The 21,130-nt window shown below is 36.3% G+C and overlaps 3 protein-coding genes across 4 annotated transcripts in view; 2 read left to right on the forward strand and 1 right to left on the reverse strand.

The window, feature by feature from the left end:
- The window catches only part of LOC140757039 (HMG domain-containing protein 4), a 225,810-nt gene that overhangs the window by 89,301 nt on the left and 115,379 nt on the right, over positions 1 to 21,130 (forward strand). The gene's annotated exons all lie outside the window — the stretch shown is intronic.
- Positions 9,405 to 14,182, forward strand: LOC140756803 (coatomer subunit gamma). Its single transcript, XM_073092340.1, has 2 exons — positions 9,405 to 10,065; positions 11,434 to 14,182. The coding sequence occupies exons 1-2, from the start codon at positions 9,520 to 9,522 to the stop codon at positions 13,477 to 13,479; spliced, it is 2,592 nt and encodes an 863-aa protein (XP_072948441.1). The 5' UTR covers positions 9,405 to 9,519; the 3' UTR covers positions 13,480 to 14,182.
- Positions 18,405 to 21,130, reverse strand: part of LOC140756831 (uncharacterized) — a 61,902-nt gene continuing 59,176 nt past the window's right edge. The window contains exons 21-23 of the mRNA XM_073092362.1: positions 20,244 to 20,872; positions 19,427 to 19,546; positions 18,405 to 18,507 (exon numbers count right to left, since the gene is read on the reverse strand). Coding sequence (XP_072948463.1) covers positions 18,405 to 18,507; positions 19,427 to 19,546; positions 20,244 to 20,872 — 852 coding nt within the window. The remainder of the gene's footprint in view (positions 18,508 to 19,426; positions 19,547 to 20,243; positions 20,873 to 21,130) is intronic.

Raw genomic sequence — 21,130 nt, forward strand, 5'->3', positions numbered from 1 at the left:
AATAGTGACCGACCGAACATTCGGTTTTTGCAAAGTTTCGGCCAAAAACCAGTTCAACGATGCGTTCGGGAACTTTCGGATTGCGTTCGGCTATACTCGGGCGTTTGATTAGCAGGAGTTGATTTTTTTTTGTAGCCCTATCCATTCAAGAAATATAAATTTATACAGGTAACTTGTCAAAATACGTTTGTGTGCGTAAATCTTTAAATTCTAGAATTGTATATATTTTCATAAGTTTAATAACCAAAACTCCATCAAGATTGCATCAGTAGTTTCTGAAAAAATCGCGGACTTACAAACTTACATACGTACATCTTGGACAAAATGAATCTTGGACGAAAACCGCAAATTCGGTTTGGGTTATGGCCGAAACTGGGACGAAAACCGGATATTCGGTTTGGGCTTTGGTCGAAACTGGGACGAAAGCCGAATATTCGGTTTGGGCTTTGGCCGAAACTGGGACGAAAACCGGATATTCGGTTTGGGCTTTGGCCGAAACTGGGACGAAAGCCGGATATTCGGTTTGGGCTTTGACCGAAACTGGGACGAAAACCGGATATTCGGTTTGGGCTTTGGCCGAAACGGGGACGAAACGCGCAGATTCGGTTTGGGCTTTGGCCGAAACTGGGACGAAAACCGGATATTCGGTTTGGATTTCGGCCGAAAAACCGGTTTCAGTCGGTCACTACTACAATGAAATTGATTGTATCACAATTTGTGATGATAAGACTTATAGATAAATATTGTATATACTTAGATAGTTATTTTCTTATGATCCGATGAAGTGTGAATGGTTTAGGTAAATTTGTTGCCGTATTTAATTAAATATTATGATGAATAGCTAACATTTTTTAACATGTTATTAAATATGTTACAGTTAAATCCGTTTTTAGTTAGAACCGGTTTTTCCTAGTTACAACTAGTTGTTACTAAACGCCTTTCTTAAAACTAGCTAAAATTGAAATTACCGCAGATATTTTACCAGTAAAGGAACATTTTAGGGAACATCAAAGTTTGGTTAGGTTAGGTTGGAACATATAAGGAATCAAAATGTAAGCAGTGATAGCCTAGTAAGTAAGTCTTCCTCTTGTTCGAGGGGTCCGAGGTTCAAATCCCAAGCACACACCTCTGATTTTTCAAAGTTATGTGCATATGAGATATTAATTATCACTTGCCTAAACGGTGAAGGAAAACATCTTGAGGATACCTGAGAAATCTTTAAAAAAAAGTTTTCAAAGGTATGTGAAGTCTGCCAATACGCACTTGGCCAAATCCTTCTCATTCTAAGTTTTACCTGATATTAAATTTTGAGTATTAGTTAATTCTAGTTATAACAAAGGTACTAAGTAATAACTACTTCTAACTAGGCAAAACGCGTTCTAACTAAAATCTGGTTTTAACTATAACACATATATTATGTACTTGCTTATGTATGTATTAAAATTAGTATGGTTTGAGTGTGCACACTGCCGGCATAAATGAAGATGCTTTTTCGATTTTAATTAAACACGTCTGCCTTATATATTTCCAAAAATATTAGTCATTTTAGGTGTCGTTTTGAAAGTTGTGGGCCAAATTTAAGAATTCATGGGTTGTGTGATTGTTCTACCAAGATTAGTTAACAAAAATCCCTATAAATGTCTTTGTCTCACCCCCACTACCCGCCTGTAATAATACTAATAATCAATATTAACTTTTAGCCCCAATTAACTGTTTGACAATTATTACCTAAAAAAATCTAATTGGCAGAAATTGGTTGAGATTGACTATTACTAACGGATTGAACTAGCCCCCGATGATCGATAAAGAAATCTAATATTCCATTTTTTTTTATTTTGTTGGCCCCTTAAAGGGCCCGCGGGCCGAATCCGGACCGCGGAACGATGCTTGTCCACATACGATTTTTACTTGAAACTTAGAAATTTTTGAAAAAAAAATATGCACAGTCATAAGATTAACATCATAATGTAAGAAAAGGTGTCATATTCATTTGACATGTATGGGGACGAGGAAGAAAAGTTCTATGACGTCATCAAAGACATCACATGTATTAACAATGTGACATGTTTAAACCCTTGTTTAGTCCTTGCATAGATAAGTATAGATATCTCACCGCCTTGTAATTGAAGGAAGCCATTAAATGGCTTAAATGGCTGATAATTCTGTCATGGTGTAATTTGCGCGAAACAATGCCGACGTGCGCAGTTAAGTGGTGCAAAAACACGAGCGGGAAATATAGTTTCATTCGTAAATAATCTAAAAACTACATTTTTTTAATATTTTTCAAACACGACAATAGATGACAGTGACAATTTCAATTGTCAAAACTGCTTACATTTTCTTGTGTAGGAGTGAGTAATCTTTACTAATCTATGATTCCTTGTTACAATTCTAGTTAATGCTACCCAGGTTTTAGCTTTACATAAACTTACATATCAGTAACTTCACTGTTTGTTCTTTTGCCTTTTGCACTGATATTATACACATTATTATACATGTATCTATTAATGTTGTGCTTATTAGAAACCTGTATATGTAGACAGGATATTTGTCAACCAAACATAGGAATTTTTTTGAATTCCAATTCGTATTGTGGTATTTGGAACTGTGAAAGCAAACTGCAAATAATCCATAATTTTTGACTTTTGATTACTGGACTCGAGTCGGTTTGTATGTCCGAACATAAAGTACTACAAAATTGGATAAGAGCTACAATGGCGAAGTAGGTGCTTGATTCAATTGATTAACGCTTTTTCGATACACATTATTATTCAAACAGTAACATTAAAATATAAATGTTTCATTTCATTAATTCGAATTGAATTTATAATAATGATTCTCAAATAATCTTGTTGAGCAATTTTGGCAAAGGCAGTTCTCCCATCAGATGAGGTGATCATAACTGCTCTGTTAGTTTCAATTCGGAGCTAGTATATATGCAAGATGTTGAGAAAACATCGATAGCGTGATTCAGAATTCATATAGCGCCATCTATTGATGAGTTGTGCGAAGTCGCTACAATACGCTTTCTACCGATGTTTCGCGAAAGTAAGGTTCATTTATATTTACAGACTTGTGTCTGATATATTCAATGTCTGTAGAAATAAACGTCTTAAAACAAAAGACTCGACGTCCATACAAAATAAGTCATTGAATTTGTTTAAATGAATAGCTAAGAAGCTTTAGGGCCAATGTTTTGTGATAGACAATAATTGTACAATGTTGCTATTATTTGTTATAAGTATATCCTATATGACACCAATGTAATGTAAAAACAACTTCTTGTATGTAACATGTAATATTTTATACAATTTACGAAACAAAACTATATATTGCACCTTTAAAATTAGAATGACGTAAGTGTAAAATATTGTAAATCTGACTTCGCACAAAAAATTGTTTAAAAGTGATTTTAGCCTAATATTATCACGGAATTGAGACTTTTTAATATGTACCAGGTACACACGATACGCGATTTTCAATCGAGAAATCTAAGAAAAGTTTTCAAAGGTATGTGAAGTCTACCAATACGCACTTGTCCAGCGCGGCTGACTATGGCCTAATGCTTCTCATTCTGAGAGGAGACCCGTGACAGTAATAGGTTCATGATGATGATGGCATGGCGGAATTGTCTCACTTGGTCAGTCAGTATCACTATGACCACGATCCATCGAAATATTGGCAATAAAGAAATTAATAAATATTATTATAGTTAAAAATTAAAAATCTCGCTAAAATCGCATAAAAATATCGTTAAATCTGACAAGTCTAATGAGGAGAATGGGGCAAAATTATTAAAATCGCGCATTTTAATCGGTTCTTGAAATTTAAATTTTGAATTAATCTAAAGTTCAAAGCTGATAAAAGTTGAGTTCAAAGATTCCGTTACATACATACAAGATACATACATACATGTCAAGCTAATAAAAGTCTGGTAAAATCTGCATATCGTGAGGTACTCATTTTACATTTAAAACGCTTCAAAAGTCTAAACTATTTAATGCAATATTGACTCGTGTGATCACCGTATCGGCTAGATGGCAGCACTGTCGATGTCTGGTTGAGAGGCAGCTGAAGTCAACGCTTCTAATGCATTTTTCCCAAATGCACTTACGTCATTGTAATTTCGAAAATGCATATAATATACCATTTGTGCGCTCGGGCATATGAGTGATTTTGAAAAAATACTGTTTAGCTTACAATGCCCCAATTTTTCAACTTTTTTTACCGTTACTTTACAATTGAGTAAGTTTTTGTTACTGTTCATTGAAAATGGCTGATGTGTGATAAATAAAATGATGACTTCTCTGTGTGTAATGGAAGTAGTGAATGAATATACAGTTCTCTTACATTTCTGCCTTATAACAACAATTAATTACTTGTTATCATTTTAAAAGTGAAAGGGCACTCTTATAAGGCTTTAGTCCTCAGAGGTAGATCACCAATCCCGGGTAAGGTTTTAATCCTATCTGGGGTTGCTTATAGATTCTATTTGGTGGACTGTGTGCTCATGTGCAGTTGTTACAATAAAAATGAAAGCTAAACTAACAAATGTTAGTCTAGTCAATATAACAGATTTATTATTTCTATCTATATAATATTACACAATAAACTCTTATGTTATTTTTTGTTATAACTTAAAGATAGCTTATTTGTAATTTATTTTAATGAGAACTGTAATTCAATAAGCGGGTTTACTGTCTCTAGCTCACATTTAGGGCCTTTTCTTGTCACACAGGCTTACTACTGCGTGACAAGAACGCTTTAGTAACCCCGATGCACTATGTCTGCGTTCCATGCGTGTATGCATGACAGGAAAAGTATCTATACGATAGGTTGTGTCATGAATGCGGGCCAGGTCCGGGGGCGGGATTTATGTACGACAGGAAAGAGTAGTCATTTTGGATTACAATATTTATTGAAATAAATTACATGTATGTATGTAATGTATGTAAGTACATTTGAATGTTTAATGCAAACATGATAGATACATTGTCTAGATTGAAAAATGATTTCAAGATTGGTTCATTTGTTTTCTAAGATTAGCCTTCGTAGCTGTAATCCCAAAATATTATTTTTAAAAAAAAAATGATAGTATTTTTTATCGTAAATATTTTTGAGTCAATCAAAATGAACCTGAAATAAATTATTTGTATGAAATTGTGAAAATAATATGAAATATGATAAAGTTTGTTAACCCGAGGCTTCGTTTTTCCACTGATCTCAATAAAATTTGGCATAAAAATTATTTTCCAAATATACCTAAAATTCTAAAATCGATAATGCAATGCTTAAGAAGAAAATACATTTTTTTTGTAAATATGTGTTATTTAAAAAGTCTCATTATTGTTTTATTTTAAACACGAATTCTGTGGTATTTTATAAAAATCTTGTCTATTTTTTCAAGTTTGGTACACTCAGTGGTCAATATTGTACCATCATTATAATATTATTGATTGAAATGTCGAAGAAAACATGTAAATGTTCATTTTTCCATTCATTTCTCTTTCTTGAAGTTCTTAGCTACAAAACAAAAAAGAAAAAATACTGAAATGTTTTGATTCTATAGTCCGCGCCAAGCTTCTAGTCCGCTCTGAAGTTGTTGCGAGTAGGTGTAGTCATACAATTTGCTATGGCGACGCGATTCATTTCTATATTCAGAGCGAACTAGCAGTTTTACGCGGACTATACCTATTTATATAAAGATTCGCATTTTATTATGATTAATGTTTGGAAGGTAGTAATGAAGACGCTTAGGAAATGCCTGTATTTTTATTATTGTAAAGGAAAACGTGAGAACTGCCCGAAAATTTACGCTTGTTAACAATGGCAACACTATAACATAAGTGTCAAAATGGTATATCACAATTTCTTTTTCTTATAAAAGTAGCAGACGAGCATGCAGTCCACCTGATGGTAAGTGGCTACTGCTGCCCATGGACATCTGTAATCAACTTCAGATAGGTAGAACGATTAGAGTTCTACCTGAGTTCGGCTACATGCGTTGCCTGAAGACTAAGCTGGAACGCTTCACATAGTGTATTGCTCTAAGCAGAACACACCAGCGCAAAAAAGTATTTAGATTACAGCGGCACCTATCGGGTCCACCTAATATAGTTTTCCTATGTTCTGATTTGTTTGTAGTGATGGAAGTGTTCCAACTTAGTCCTCAGGCCGAGCAACGCATCTGTGATCGACCTCAGTTATGAATCTTATCTGGGGTTGATTATAGATGTCCATACGGCAGTGACTTACCATCAAGTGGACTGCATGTTCGTTCGCTAATTTTATTTAAAAAAACAAATTGCCATGAACCATTTTGAAAGTGTTGCCACATTGTACATTTTGTACTATAAATATGCCAAAAATAAGATGTTTGTAACATAGATAGATATATTATAAATATATTTTTAATTAAAAGATGGCGTACAAGTCGTTTTTATTTTGTGAGTGTGTGTTACAACTTATATGTCGAAAATTTGATAAATTTAAAATTTAAGTATTTACTCTGAAAAGTAGGGGTCTTACAGCTTGTACACAAAACTGCGATGCGTTGTCGCATCGTAAAAATGTGCGAGCTCCCTCAACGCATCGCAAGAACTTGCGAATTGATTCGCATCGCGCATTCCTGCGATATTTCGTCACAGTTGTTGTTGTTGGTCACCCTGGGAGACCCTATGCCGCACGATATTGCATCCAGCAATTCGTGTCGCAATTTTCTGCGTTGCGAATTCGCGTCGCGTCGCATCGCAGTTTTGTGTACGAGCCCTTAGTTGGCTATTTTTTGTGGTTGCCAAGGAGGACTTAGTCCCCCAAAAAAGATATTTATTCATGTTTTTTTTCTCATTTCGGATTGAACCTAGAACTTTTTGGGAGACTAGTATAGTAACCATTTTCATTTGAACCACGAGAAGAGTATAAGAAAGAAGGAAACTTTACCCATTAAAATACGATTATATTTTTATTAATATTTGAAACACATAAGTTGTAACACATAATCAATTAATTGTATAGATAAGGATTAGTTTGTGTGTTTTTTTTTCTATATTTGTGTTTTAAGTTTTATGGCCATCATTGACCAGTAAGTGATATTCAATTCTGTGCTTAAAATATCCGGAATAAAAGTAATGCAAAATGAAAAAAGTGCTACAATGGCAGTTTAGTTGTCTGTAAGAAATAGAATTAAACAAATATTATTGTTCTAAATTTCTTTTTAACATAAATTTCAAGTAAAAATTTTTTATTGTTTATAAAATAAATTATTAAGATGCCTCAACAATATTTAGCCACAGAGTACAGACGAATAACCGCAAATACTACATGTAAATAACTTAGTTGGGTGTATTTGGTATTTCAATACTTATCCTTCGCGCGGTTTATTTTGGCGCCAATTAAAGGATTATGCGTCTGTATTCGTAAGTAGCCTTTACATATTCGTCATTGTTTATAACGTTGCTAAATTATACCATTTTTTAACGTATTTTCATAGTAATTTTTTCGCGATTTTAGTACTAAAGTAGATGTCGATTTATTAAGTCAGTGGTGGCCATTTTTTGTATGTATGTTTGCTTGTATGACTGATGTATATAATACTTTAATTTTAAAAGGTCCAAGGTATACCATATTGCGGTATTTGGAATTGTGTCTTAGTTAAGAGCAAAATTTTTGCGTTTTCATATTGTAAGTATTAGATTTTCATTTTAGGGTTTCAAATATTGCAATATGGCGATTGTAAAGGTAAAGCAATCAAACGAAATAAATTGTAAATATTTATATAAAAATGCCTTTTATTTTCAATTTTTCCTACCCTTTTTTTAATACAGGAGTAGCAGACGAGCGTGCAGTCCACCTAATGGTAAGTGACTACTGCCGCCCATGGACATTGATAATCGACCCCAGATAGGATTATATATTCCTACCTAAGGTCGGCCACAGATGTGCCGCTACCCCAGAGGACTAAGCTGGTTGCCTCGGAAAAGTATGTCCCTTACCACACCCTTTCAACCAAAACAGCAACGCTAAAACACTGCTGTTGCGCGCTAAAACACGCTGGTGCCGCCGGAGTTAAACCACTAAGGATTCTACCACCTTCAATATTGTAATACCTAATCAGTAAATAAATAGCTCTATTCAAAATTCTGTAGAATAGTCTACATCAGGGGTTCCCAAAGTGTGCGCCGCGGCGCCCTGGTGCGCCGTAGAAAGTAAAGAGGGGCGCCGTGAGTCGATCCTCTAATCATTGGACACCACAAATATTGGCGTTTTGGTCATCGATTCAAAATGAATATCCAAATTTAACATCCAGAGCATTAAAAAAATTCATTCCGTTTGCAACATCATATGTATGTGAAGCTGGGTTTTCAGATGTAGCTGTGATAAAGAACAAATATCGGATCAATGTGGAGCAAGAAATGAGAATAGCAGTGTCAAGTGATATTCCCCGCTTTGAAAAACTGCGCGGAGATCACTTAGCTCACCCTTCACATTGATTTGACTGAATAAATATCGTATTTTATTTTTGTTATCCTCAAGTCTTTCTTGTTGTTTTCCGTTTAAATTATTTTATAATAACGTATTGTACAATTTCATATTGTGGTGTTTTAAATTTCGTTTCGATCAACCTAAGGTAACTACTATTATTGTAGTTACCTATTTCTTTCGACTGTCTTCTTCAAATAGTTAGCTAGGACAGGGCACAGGGCGCCGTGAAAGAATATTAAACTTGTAACTGCGCCGCGGGTTACAAAAGATTGGGAACCCCTGGTCTATTACTGGACTATAACTGAAATTAATCTGAAACTAAAACACGTTTATTACTGAAAAACGCTTTCCACTCAGCCTCACACTAAGATTACCTGTTTCGTGGGTGTCGTTGACACAAATAATCCAAATTCATAAACTTAATCTAAATTCACAATTGAGATATCTGTTTGATCGAGGATCAAAACCGGGACTCTGCGCGTCAAAAATGGTCATCTCTGTACTACGCGAGTCATAAACATAATAACGAGTATCTTTGCGATTGATAACTGAAAATATGGAACAATATTATTTTACGATTGAAAACGTAAGCGGGATCGAGTTAGAGCGAGTATCCGATTCCGATCGCATTTGACAACCAGACAAAAGTGACATAGGGCTGCGATTCTTTTCGAATTAGATCGATGTTGAAATCGAAGTCGCAACAATCGATCCACAAAAGCATCGAAGACTCGAGAATTAATTCCTTATATATGTTGCTTTTAGAATTATTTATGGAAAAACTACACTTCAATTTATGACTACTTACGATCATTACAAACAAAGGCAACTGCCAATTTATTAATAAGTGTTGAATAAAAAATCGATGTTTTTTTCCTAAAAACGTTATCGATCTACACATCCCTAAGTGACATGTCAAAATTTACCAAAATGACGTGTAAACCACAGACCGCCTATGGATACTACGTATGTGTGAACTGAAAGCTGTATTCGTCGGCACCTTATAACTTTTTAATATCGCCGAAGAAGAAGCTCAAGATGAGCTCTTTTAAGCGTGACAAGAAGGAAGAGGAGGAGAGCGCAGCGTTACCCTTCCAGAACTTGGATAAAACCATCATTTTGCAAGAGGCGAGATACTTCAACGAAACTCCAGTTAATCCGAGAAAATGTTCGCATATTTTAGCGAAAATCCTCTACCTTCTGAACCAGGGCGAGAAATTAACAACGCAGGAGGCTACAGACGCGTTTTTCGCGACCACAAAACTTTTTCAATGCAAAGATGTTATGTTACGACGTATGGTATATCTTTGTATAAAAGAGCTGAGTACGTTAGCGCAGGATGTTATTATCGTGACGTCCTCGTTAACTAAGGACATGACTGGCAAGGAGGACTTGTACAGAGCGGCTGCGATCCGCGCGCTTTGCAGTATAACTGATAGTACAATGTTGCAAGCCATCGAGCGGTATATGAAGCAGGCGATTGTCGATAAGAACCCCGCCGTCAGTTCCGCTGCTCTGGTGTCAGCGCTGCACCTGTCGTCGACTGCGCCGGACCTCGTGCGACGCTGGGCGAATGATGCTCAGGTGGGTTTTAATTTTTTTTTATGTAAATTTTAATGCGAGTTTTTTTTTTTATAATTTAGTAGTAGCAGACGAGCATACTGTCCACCCGGTGGCTCTGCCGCCCATGGATATTCGTTATCAACCCTAGATAGGATTAGATTCCTATCTGAGGTTGGACACGGGTGCGCTGCTACACCTGAGAACTAAGCTGAAACATCTCTGAAAAGTATATCTTCCGAATCACATAGGTACTTCAAACCATATTCAACCTGAAGGTGGTAGAACCCTTTGTGGTTCGACTCCGGCGGCACCACCACCACACCTATTTCTACCTAATAACAACAGTGTTAGGCTCTGCTGTGTTCCGGTTTAAAGGGTTTGAAGGTGTGGAAACAGACTTTTCCGAGGCGTTCCAGCTTAGTCCTAAAGGGTAGCGGCGCATCTGTGGCCAACCTCAGGTAGTTATATCTAATCCTATCTGAGGTTGATTACAGATGTTCATGGGCGGCAGTAGCCACTTACCATCAGGTGGACTGCATGCTCGTCTGCTACTCCTATGTTATAAAAAAAAAATACAGCAAGACTTAACACTGATGTTATTAGGTAGAAATATATAGAAATTGTTTGTTATACTTTTACATCTTAACTACATAGCCGATAATCATGAAATTTTGTACACACGTCAAGTTGTGTAAAGGACATTAGATACCTTTTATCCCCAACCATAGTATAGGCCGCGCCAAATTGCTTGTCCACTCTGAAGTTGTTGCGAGCAGGTGTAGTCATACAATTTACTATGGCGACACAATTCATTTCTATATTCAGAGCAGACTAGCAGTTTTACGTGGACTATACCATTCTCGAGGGATAGGTATAAACCTCTGAGTATAAGTGAAGCTGTGTGTAAAAGCTACTTTAAATAATGCCCAAGGTCTCTTTCGAAAACTGGAAAATTAGACCAAAAATTATTAGTAATTGGTTTAATATCCCACCTGTGGTGTGAAAATACACAAACTTAGTTTTTTTTATAATTTAGGTGACCACTTCTAAGTTGACATGCATGCAGTCCTGATAGTAAGTGGGTCCAGCCGCCCTTAGACATCTGTAATAAGCCTCAAAGTTGCCAAAGTTGTGTTTCAATAGAAAGGTGTGATTGTCGGTTGTTTCATATGACGGAACTAACTTAGATTTCAGAAGTGGTCATGCATATTTAATCAGCTGCATGTAAAACCTCTTTTCTATATGGAGTTTGTTACAGATGTCCATCGGCTAATAAAGCCACTTATTAAATAGACAGCAGGTTCACTTGATACTTGATAGATTTTGAAAAAAATATATTATGAGCATGATTGTTGACAATATTACAGTTGTGAATATGTCTATTTTCAGGAAGCAATCAACTCCGACAATGCAATGGTATCGTACCACGCTCTGGGAGTGGTAGCTGGGTCACGGAAGAACGACAAGCTGTCCACAGCCAAACTCTTCGCTCGCCTCGAGAGAACCCCACTAAAATCACCATATGCTCTATGTCTCTTAATCCGTCTCGCTGCTCAATTAGTTGACGACGAGGAATCTGAGGCTTCCCAGAATTACATCGACTTTATAGAAGGCTGTCTTCGCCACAAATGCGAAATGGTTATCTATGAAGCTGCTCATGCGATTGTCAACTTGAGGAAGTCGGTACGGGACCTCGCGCCAGCGGTGTCTGTGTTGCAACTGTTTTGTGGGTCGTCCAAAGCGTCTATGCGCTTAGCGGCTGCCCGTACATTAGCCAGATTGACGGTGAAACATCCTAAGGCAGTCGCAGCTTGCACTGTTGATTTGGAGAACCTCATTTCGGATCCCAATCGTTCTGTTGCGACGTTAGCGGTAACGACTCTGCTAGCGACGGGAGCTGAAAGTTCTGTGGACAGACTCATGAAGCAAATCTCAACTTTCGTCTCCGAAATATCGGATGAGTTTAAAATTGTCGTCGTAAGAGCTATTCGGCGACTTTGCACGAAGTTCCCCAGAAAGCATCAGTCTTTGGCTGCTTTCTTAGCAGGTATGCTTCGAGATGAAGGCGGCTTGGAGTATAAAGCAGCTATTGCTGACGCCATCATCGCTTTGGTCGAAGAAAACCCAGACGCGAAGGAAACAGGGTTGGCGCATCTCTGCGAGTTTATCGAGGATTGCGAGCACACAGCTTTGGCTGTCCGTATCTTGCATCTACTGGGGCGTGAAGGTCCGAAATCGCGGCAGCCTTCCCGTTACATTCGATTCATTTACAACAGAGTCATTCTAGAGTCCGGCCCTGTGAGAGCCGCCGCTGTGTCCGCTGTAGCTCAATTTGGCGCCCAAAGACCTGAACTCCTCCCGAATATAAGGGTTCTGCTTGCGCGTTGCGAACTAGATGATGAAGATGAGGTTCGCGACAGAGCTATTTACTACAGCGCCATTTTAGACACAGGCGATCAACAACTGATCAACGATTACATCATAAACGTACCAAAACCTAACCCGGTGTTGCTAGAAAAGGCCCTGAGAGACCATATCGCGACGAATCCCGACGAACCGTTCGATATCAACGCCGTTCCGACCGAGGAACCGAAGGATTCTAAGGAGGATATAGCCGAAATCGAGGTTCGGAAACCAGTACCGGTTTCGTTAGAGGAGATGTACTCTGAACAACTGTCCAAGATACCAGGAATAGAGCGACTCGGACCGATATTTAAGACAGTAACTCCAACTGAATTGACCGAAGCAGAGACAGAGTACAGAGTGAGGTTGATCAAACACATCTACCCGCGGCACGTTATTATGCAATTTGAGTGTATTAACACTCTAAATGACCAGATTCTGGAACAAGTGCACGTAAGGCTGGAAATGCCGCCGGAGTTTGAGATTAAATCGATAATTCCTTGCCAACAACTAGTCTATGACAAACCGGGGAGTGTTTACCTCATTGTGGAGTTTCCGTGCGCATTTCTGGACAGCTTGGGTACGTTTGGGGCTACTCTGGAGTTTGTGGTTCGCGACTGCGATCCTAATACAGGTGTCCCGGATCCTGGGGAAGGCTACGCGGATTCCTACCCCCTGGAAGAGTTCGATATGGGTTGCGCTGATCAAATCCGGGGTATCGCTGGCGGTGATGAGTGGGAGGCGAACTGGGAAAGAGCCTCGAACTTCCCTGAAGTTAGCGACACATTTGTCTTAACTCAGAATGACGTCAACGTCGCTGCTAAAGCAGTTTGCGAGCACTTGGGTCTCCCACGAGGCTCTATTACTGGTGAAGCGGTGAAGGAAATCAGGGGTGGAGGAATTTTCAGGGGTGGTGCACCTGTTATAGTGAGGGCCCGCCTCGCCGGCAGCAGTGCAGGGGTTACCATGCAGCTGGCAGCTCGGTCTATGAGGGAAGATGTCGCTAAACTCCTCTTGGCAACCGTAGGTTAAGATTTACACATATTGCATTTATTCACTATAATACCCGATCGTGATAGGGATATTCAACGCATAAACTAAGTATGGTCGGCACCAAAGTGCTAGTCCGCTCTGAAGTTGTTGCGAGTAGGCGTCGTCATACAATTTACTATGGCGACGCGGTTCATTTCTATATTCAGAGCGGACTAGCAGTTTTACGCGGACTATAATACAAATAAGGCTTTTTATAATCCTTGTGACGTTTTATGTTCCCTCTCGTTTTAAACCTACATCCTGAAGGAAAGAGGTTATCAATTCGTTGCGTATATTTTTGTTAAGTTACTTTTTTATAGCAACACTTTTATTAGTCACGAAATTATGATTCTCCATTCTTGTCGAGTTGTCACGCCATGCCACATTTTTAGACCCCTTCCTTCTCTAAAAATAATTGTTGTTGAATATTTGGTTTTCTAAAATACTTTTGTTACTTTCGAGTATATTAAATTAGTATATATATTTTTACTATGTTAACGAATATATAAAATAAAAATCTTATTTCAAATTTTATTGCTGTTTAGATTAAAGTTGTTTAGCAACTAAATAAATAATTTCCTACGTATTAAGTACTTATTTTATTATAATATAATGAATATATAACACATTCCATACATTTGGAAAATTTAAAAATAATCTTTCAATATGAAAATTCATACATATATATTAAATAGTTAATAACTATATTATTTTGCTTTTTATATAAAATGTCTACTACTAAAATTACTACAATTGTCTGTATTTTTAAAAATAATTGCCATTTTTTAAGTTCATATGCTTGCCATAGATTAGTAAAGATACTACACCGCCTTGAAATTGAATGAAGCCACAAACGGCTTATTAGTAATTTCTTTTTTTGAATTCTTGATAAATAAAAACATTTTTAGAGAAAATGTACGAATAAGTAACTAATACTGCATAATTTACATAATAAATAAATAATTATTTCAAATATTTTAGGGATATTTTAGCACGGAGACGTGGCAAAACTTTTTTACGCAACTATTTCAATTCTCAAAACTGGGTACATTTTCTTGTTAGGAGTGAGTAATCTTTACTAATCTATGATGCTTGCATTAAAAAAACCGCGGGAAATTTCTTCGAATTATAAACAAGAATGCTATATCCCACCATGTTTGTAAATTTATTGTATTTATGTTATAAGTTATTAGATTTAATGTATGTCTTGAAATTTATTAGTATTTTATTTAGCATATTCTTTATTTCTATGATAAGTGGTTACGACCGCACGTCTATGACTCCATATCCCCCATTGAAACCTTCGAGTTCGACTCTCAATTGATCAAAATGTTTTGTTGTGGGGATACCCTGCATGAATTCCTTTCTGCCGGGGGGGTAGCGGAGAGTATACGCCGGTCTTAGCAATAAATATTAAAATATACATTTAAGGCACTACGAAAAAATGGTACAATTTAACCAAATTTCTTCTGTGACCCCGCCCCCTTCCTCTTCCAAAATCTTATGCTGGGATCGCGCTTGCACCTAGCCCATGCTAATTATGCTAAATTGTACTGTTTGGTCTTTGATAAGTAAAGATACTTCGCCGCCTTGAAAATGAATGAAGTCACAAAAGGCTGATTTGTCAGATATTTTATGAATTCTTGACAAATAAAAAACATATTTAGAAAAAAATACGAATAAATAACTAATAACTGCGTAATTTACATAATAAATAAACAGGTATTTCAAATATTTTACATTTAGCACGACGACGTCGCAAAACTTTTCGCAACTATTCAATTCTCAAAATTGTTTACGTTTTCTTGTTAGGAGTGAGTAATCTTTACATTAAGGAAATCAGGAACGAGAAATATAAAATAAAACAATAAACGTTCCAAACAAATGTTTTAATTCCACATGAAAAAGTAACAATCACAGAAAAAATACACATTTTTAATGTTTTTTAGTATTTTTCTTAAGAATATAAAAAAGAGTGCCTATATTTACGCGACTTCAATATACACTTCGTTACATTTATCTTTAACATTAAAGTTAAATAGAAATGTATTTAACTCACTATACTGGAAAAACAAAGATAAAATTAAACGCACTTAAAATTAAAACCCTAGAAAAAATATTAAGCTTAAGGCTATCATTTAGTCAAATTCTAATTTGATGTTTTTTATAATATAGGAGTAGCAGACCAACATTCTCCCTAATGGTGAGACTTCTGTCGCCCATGGATATCTGTAATCAACCCCAGATAAGATTAGTTAGCAATTCCTAGCTGAGGTCGGCCACAGATGCGCCGCTACCCCTGAGGACTAAGCTGGAACGCCTCGGAAAAGTCTGTCTCCCTTACCACACCCTTCAAACCAGAATACTTCCCACTAAAAATATGGGAATCGAACATTAACAAAACAAAATTATAAGAACTAAAAAACAATATATTTTTTGAAACTTAACAATATTTTTCCAAATTATTCCAAAAATTGTGCTTTAATCTGTCAAACTAACTTATTCTATGATTTCCTAATATTAGAAGTAATAAAAGAGCATGCAGTCTACCTGATGGTAAGTCACTACCATTTGACCACCTATAATCAACCACAGATAGGACACACACACACACACACACAAATACAAGCGTGGCTACCCCTGAGGACTAAGCTGGAACGCCTCGGAAAAGTATGTCTCCCTTAACACACCCTTCAAATCAGAACACAGCAGCGCTACACTGCTGTTATAACAGAAATAGGTGTGGCGGTGGTGCCGCCGGAGTCGAAACACAGAAGGTTCTACCTCCTTTAAATTTACTTAACTAAATTGATCATTTTTCAACATTTTTTCTTACAAACTAATAAAGTAATGTATGTCTTATTTATATAACAATACGTAATACGCATTTATTTAACAACAAACTTATAATCAATATAAGAAATACAATAAATTTATGTAAGCATAGTCCGCGTAAAACTGCTAGTCCGCTCTGAACATAGAAATGAATCGCGTCGCCATAACAAATTGTATGACTACACCTGCTCGCAACAACTTCAGAGCGGACTAGCAGTTTGGCGCGGACTATGCATAATATCACATATGCATGACCTCAGACGATAAAAAATAAAGCACCGATATTTGGAATAACAAAACATAAATTGGCAACTTTTTTGTTTTAATTCCTCGAGAACTTAGAAAATAAACTATTTTATAAGGAATATGGAGTGTCATTAGAATTTAAGAAACCAATACATTATTGGGTTTCTTTGAAATCTAATATATCACATTTAATTTTTTTTTCAGATATTTCTTCGTAAATTTTGTGCTATACCTGAACTGTATTTGTTACTAAATCAATGATTACATCAATCTCTAATGATATCAATTAATGATGACATCAATCAATGATGATATGAATGAATCAATCAATAATGATTTCAATGAATGATGACATCAATCAATGATGATATGAATGAATCAATCAATAATTATTTCAATGAATGATGACATCAGTCAATAATGATATTAATGAATCGATCAATAATGATTTCAATGAATGATGACATCAATCAATGATGATAATATGAATGTATCATTCAATAATGACTTCAATAAATTATGAAATCAATCAATGTCATCATTATTATCATTGATTCTATAAACGCCCATCAATATCAATGAACGATGATATACCCAACGATTTTATCAATCAATCATTAATGACATCATTCAAAAATATTAAAGTATCTGACATTATGATCATTTTCGTCCACAACCACAGCAGTTATGTCGCAGTGTTCGTTTGTAAGCGCCAACATTATCTTCAACGCTCCTTCAAGCAGTTGTGCTTGTTCAAGACATTTTATGACGACTTGCCTGTAAATTATTAATAATAATATAATAATATGTAATATAGTATAATATGTAATTTAAAGGTGGTAGAACCCTATGTCAGTCAGCAAACTAGCATACAGTCCACCTGATGGTAAGTGGCTACTGCCGCCCATGGACATCTGTAATCAACCCCAGATAGGATTAGATATTCCTACCTGAGGTCGGCCACAGATGCGCCGCTACCCCTGAGGACTAAGCTGGAACGCCTCGGAAGTCTGTCTCCCTTACCACACCCTTCAAACCGGAACACAGCAGCGCCTAACACTGCTGTTATTAGGTAGAAATAGGTGTGGCGGTGGTGCCGCCGGAGTCGAACCACAAAGGGTTCTACCACCTTCTTAAGGGATATGTAATATAGTATAATGTAATCATATGTAATTTGAAGGTGGTAGAACCCTTTGTGGTTCGACTCCGGCGGCACCGCCACACCTATTTCTGTTATAACAGCAGTGTTAGGCGCTGCTGTGTTCTGGTTTGAAGGGTGTGGTTAGAGAGACATACTTTTCCGAGGCGTTCCAGCTTAGACCTCAGGGGTATACTTAAGGACCGCTACTCAGTGGCGGTGGTGCCGCTGGAGTCGAACCACACATGGTTTTACCACCTTCAATAAAATAATGAGTGACTGTATTCAATGATTTTGTTCATACAATCATTAATGATTGTATGACTTGAATCTCGTATTTTTTTCGTTAGTAAAGAGTTCCACCACCATCAATAATAAATGTATTAATGACGAGCTTTTGCCCGCGGCTTCGCTCGCGTTACGAAGTAATATTTTCATCCCCTATTTTATCCCCTTGGGGGTAGAATTGATCAAAATCCTTTCTTAGCGGATGCCTACGTCATAACATCTACCTGCATGCCAAGTTTCAGCCCGATCCGTCCAGTGGTTTGGCTGTGCGTTGATAGATCACTATGTCAGTCAGTCACCTTTGAGTTATATATATTTATATATAGATATAGATAGATTAACTGTATTTCGTCATTATTCTGTTCATAAATTTATTGATGAATTCAATCATCATTTTGTTGATAGAATCATTAATGAATCACCTGTATCTCGTCATCCTCTTGTCAGCTGAGGCTTCGACACCCGCCTTTATGATCAAAGACTTCAATTTCGTATTGTCGGCCGCTTCTCTTTCTATTATTCTGTAATCGTTATATTTATCCATAGATTAGTAAAGATTACTCACTCCTAACAAGAAAATGTACCCAGTTTTGAGAATTGAAATAGTTGCGTAAAAAAGTTTTGCCACGACTCCGTGCTAAAATGTCTCTAAAATATTTGAAATAATTATTTATTTATTATGTAAATTACGCAGTATTAGTTATTTATTCGTAAATTTTCTCTAAAAATGTTTTTATTTGTCAAGAATTTAAATAAAGAACTTACTAATAAGCCGTTTGTGGCTTCATTCAATTTCAAGGCGGCGAAGTATCTTTACTTATCTATGTATTTATCATTAAATTATCATTATATCAAATCCATTGTCGCCTTTGTCAATAAGTAATCGAAACTTCCATGACTGCTAGTACCCTAGACTTTTGATGGTCGGTCAGACAATAAGTGAGTGACAAAATTAAAAACCTTTGACTAGCTGTAATTCTTAAATTATTAGTACAAATTGAATGAAATTTGGTATATACCGTGTTTATGCAATGCCTGCTTGGTTCCTGACAATTCAGACTTCTAGTTCTATCTACAACAAAGTTAAAGGGAATCGAAGATAGCCTGAATTACTTCGAGAAACCACCCACTGATGGGCACGGGTCTCCTCTCAGAATGGGAAGGATTAGGCCATAGTCCACCGCGCTGGACAAGTGGTATTGGTAGACTTCACATACCTTAGAAAACTATTTTTTTAAGATTTCTCAGGTTACCTCACGATGCTTTCCTTCACTGCTTAGCAAGTGATAATTAATTTTTAATACGCACATAACTTTGAAAAATCAGAGGTGCCTAGGATTTGAACCTCGGAACCCTCGATAAGGAGACCAAGTTTCTTAACCACTAGGCTATCACTGCTGCCCTTATATCAGGTGACCTTAGTTCACGATTGGAACTTACCGTTTCAATTTCCCAATAATATCTGACACGTGTAAGTGGGTTTCATTCGCTCTATTGTATAGTTTTCTCTTCGTTTCGTATTGCATTTCATCGCAACGGAATTCTTGTATACTTTCATCTCTGGAATATAAAATTTGTTTATTTATTAACACTGGGTATCAATAATCTATCTATCCAATGTTTTGTCTACCAAAGATAGATGTTTGAAAATGAATACTGGATACATTTTTTGATTATTCATAGGTAAAAATCGGATAGATTGCTTAAAAATAAATTATAAAAATTAAACAAAATTATTGCTAAAGTATCTAAGTATTTTTCATATCTATAGGAGTAGTAGACGAGGCCTGATGGTAAGTGGCTACTGTTGCTTATGGACATCTGTAATCAACCCCAGATAGGACTAGATATTCCTACCTGAGGTCGGTCACAGATATGCCGCTACCCCTGAGGACTAAGCTGGAACGCCTCGCAAAAGTATGTCTCCCTTACCACACCCTTCAAACCAGAACACAGCAGCGCTAACACTGCTGTTATGAGGCTGATATATGTGTGTGGCGGTGGTGCCGCCGGAGTCGAACCATGAAGGGTTCTACCACCTTCGAAATAAATCAATTATTATGCATAATTATACATTAAAATATTAGAAACTATAAACATACTACTTAAACTAGAACAAAATTAAATTATACAGTCATAGAAAGTTATACAAAAGAAACGAAACAAATACAAAAACAGTCATTTTTATAAAAAAACGTAAATACGCATACTAAGGATGGACTGCATGCTCGTCTGCTACTTATAAAATCATACTCACACAAAACTGTATATAATTTTGAAAGATTCACTCAATTCTGACAAAAATGATTTAATAAATGAACAGGTGCGTAGACTTTCGTTTTCAATGCCACTATCATCGTTACAATCATCATTATTATGTGCCTTTTCATCATTAATCGGTGCATAATCAAAGAGAGCATCATCATTAATGACATCATCCGCGAAATTATCATTAAATTGTGCGAATTGATTGTATTCATCCGTTTTCGCGTCTCCCATATAGAAATTATCTGTGGATTTCGTTGAAAGGTAGTCATTTTCAGAATAGTCTAATCTTTCCATATCGAGCGAAACTTTATTTTTGATATTTTCTTCAAAATCTAATATTGTGTTAAAATTTCGTATTATTTCTGTCTTTTTTTCGCCGTTAATTAAAGGATTTAACCCACTTTTGAAGTAATCATTATTATGTGTAATATTTATGTCTGCTTGATCATTTTCTTCCACTATTTTCTCATTTTCATCAAAATTTTCTTTTAGTTTGATTAGTTTTTTTGAGACCGCATTCCCGAAGGTGATCTGTTTGGCTTTATCGATTATGATGGTGTTTAAATCTTTGCCAAAAGTGCGAATAATTGTAGGGTTTTGATGTCGGCTTTTTTCATCCTGTAAAATAATAATAAAAATAGTTATTGTCATAAAATATTAAATCTAAATTTAAATTTGTGTGGTAAGGGAGACATACTTCTCCGAGGCTTTCCAGCTTAGTCCTCAGGGGTAGCGGGGCATCTGTGGCCGACCTCAAGTAGGAATCTAATCTTATCTGGGGTTGATTACAGATAACCATGGACTGTAATAGTCACTTATCATGAAATATAATACATGCTTTTATATTTTATACAAAAAAATAGAGCATGCAGTCCA

The sequence above is a fragment of the Epargyreus clarus genome, unplaced genomic scaffold, assembly GCF_041222505.1.
Source record: "Epargyreus clarus isolate Ecla_fem2 unplaced genomic scaffold, WU_Ecla_fem_2.2 ptg000036l, whole genome shotgun sequence".
NCBI lineage: Eukaryota > Metazoa > Arthropoda > Insecta > Lepidoptera > Hesperiidae > Epargyreus > Epargyreus clarus.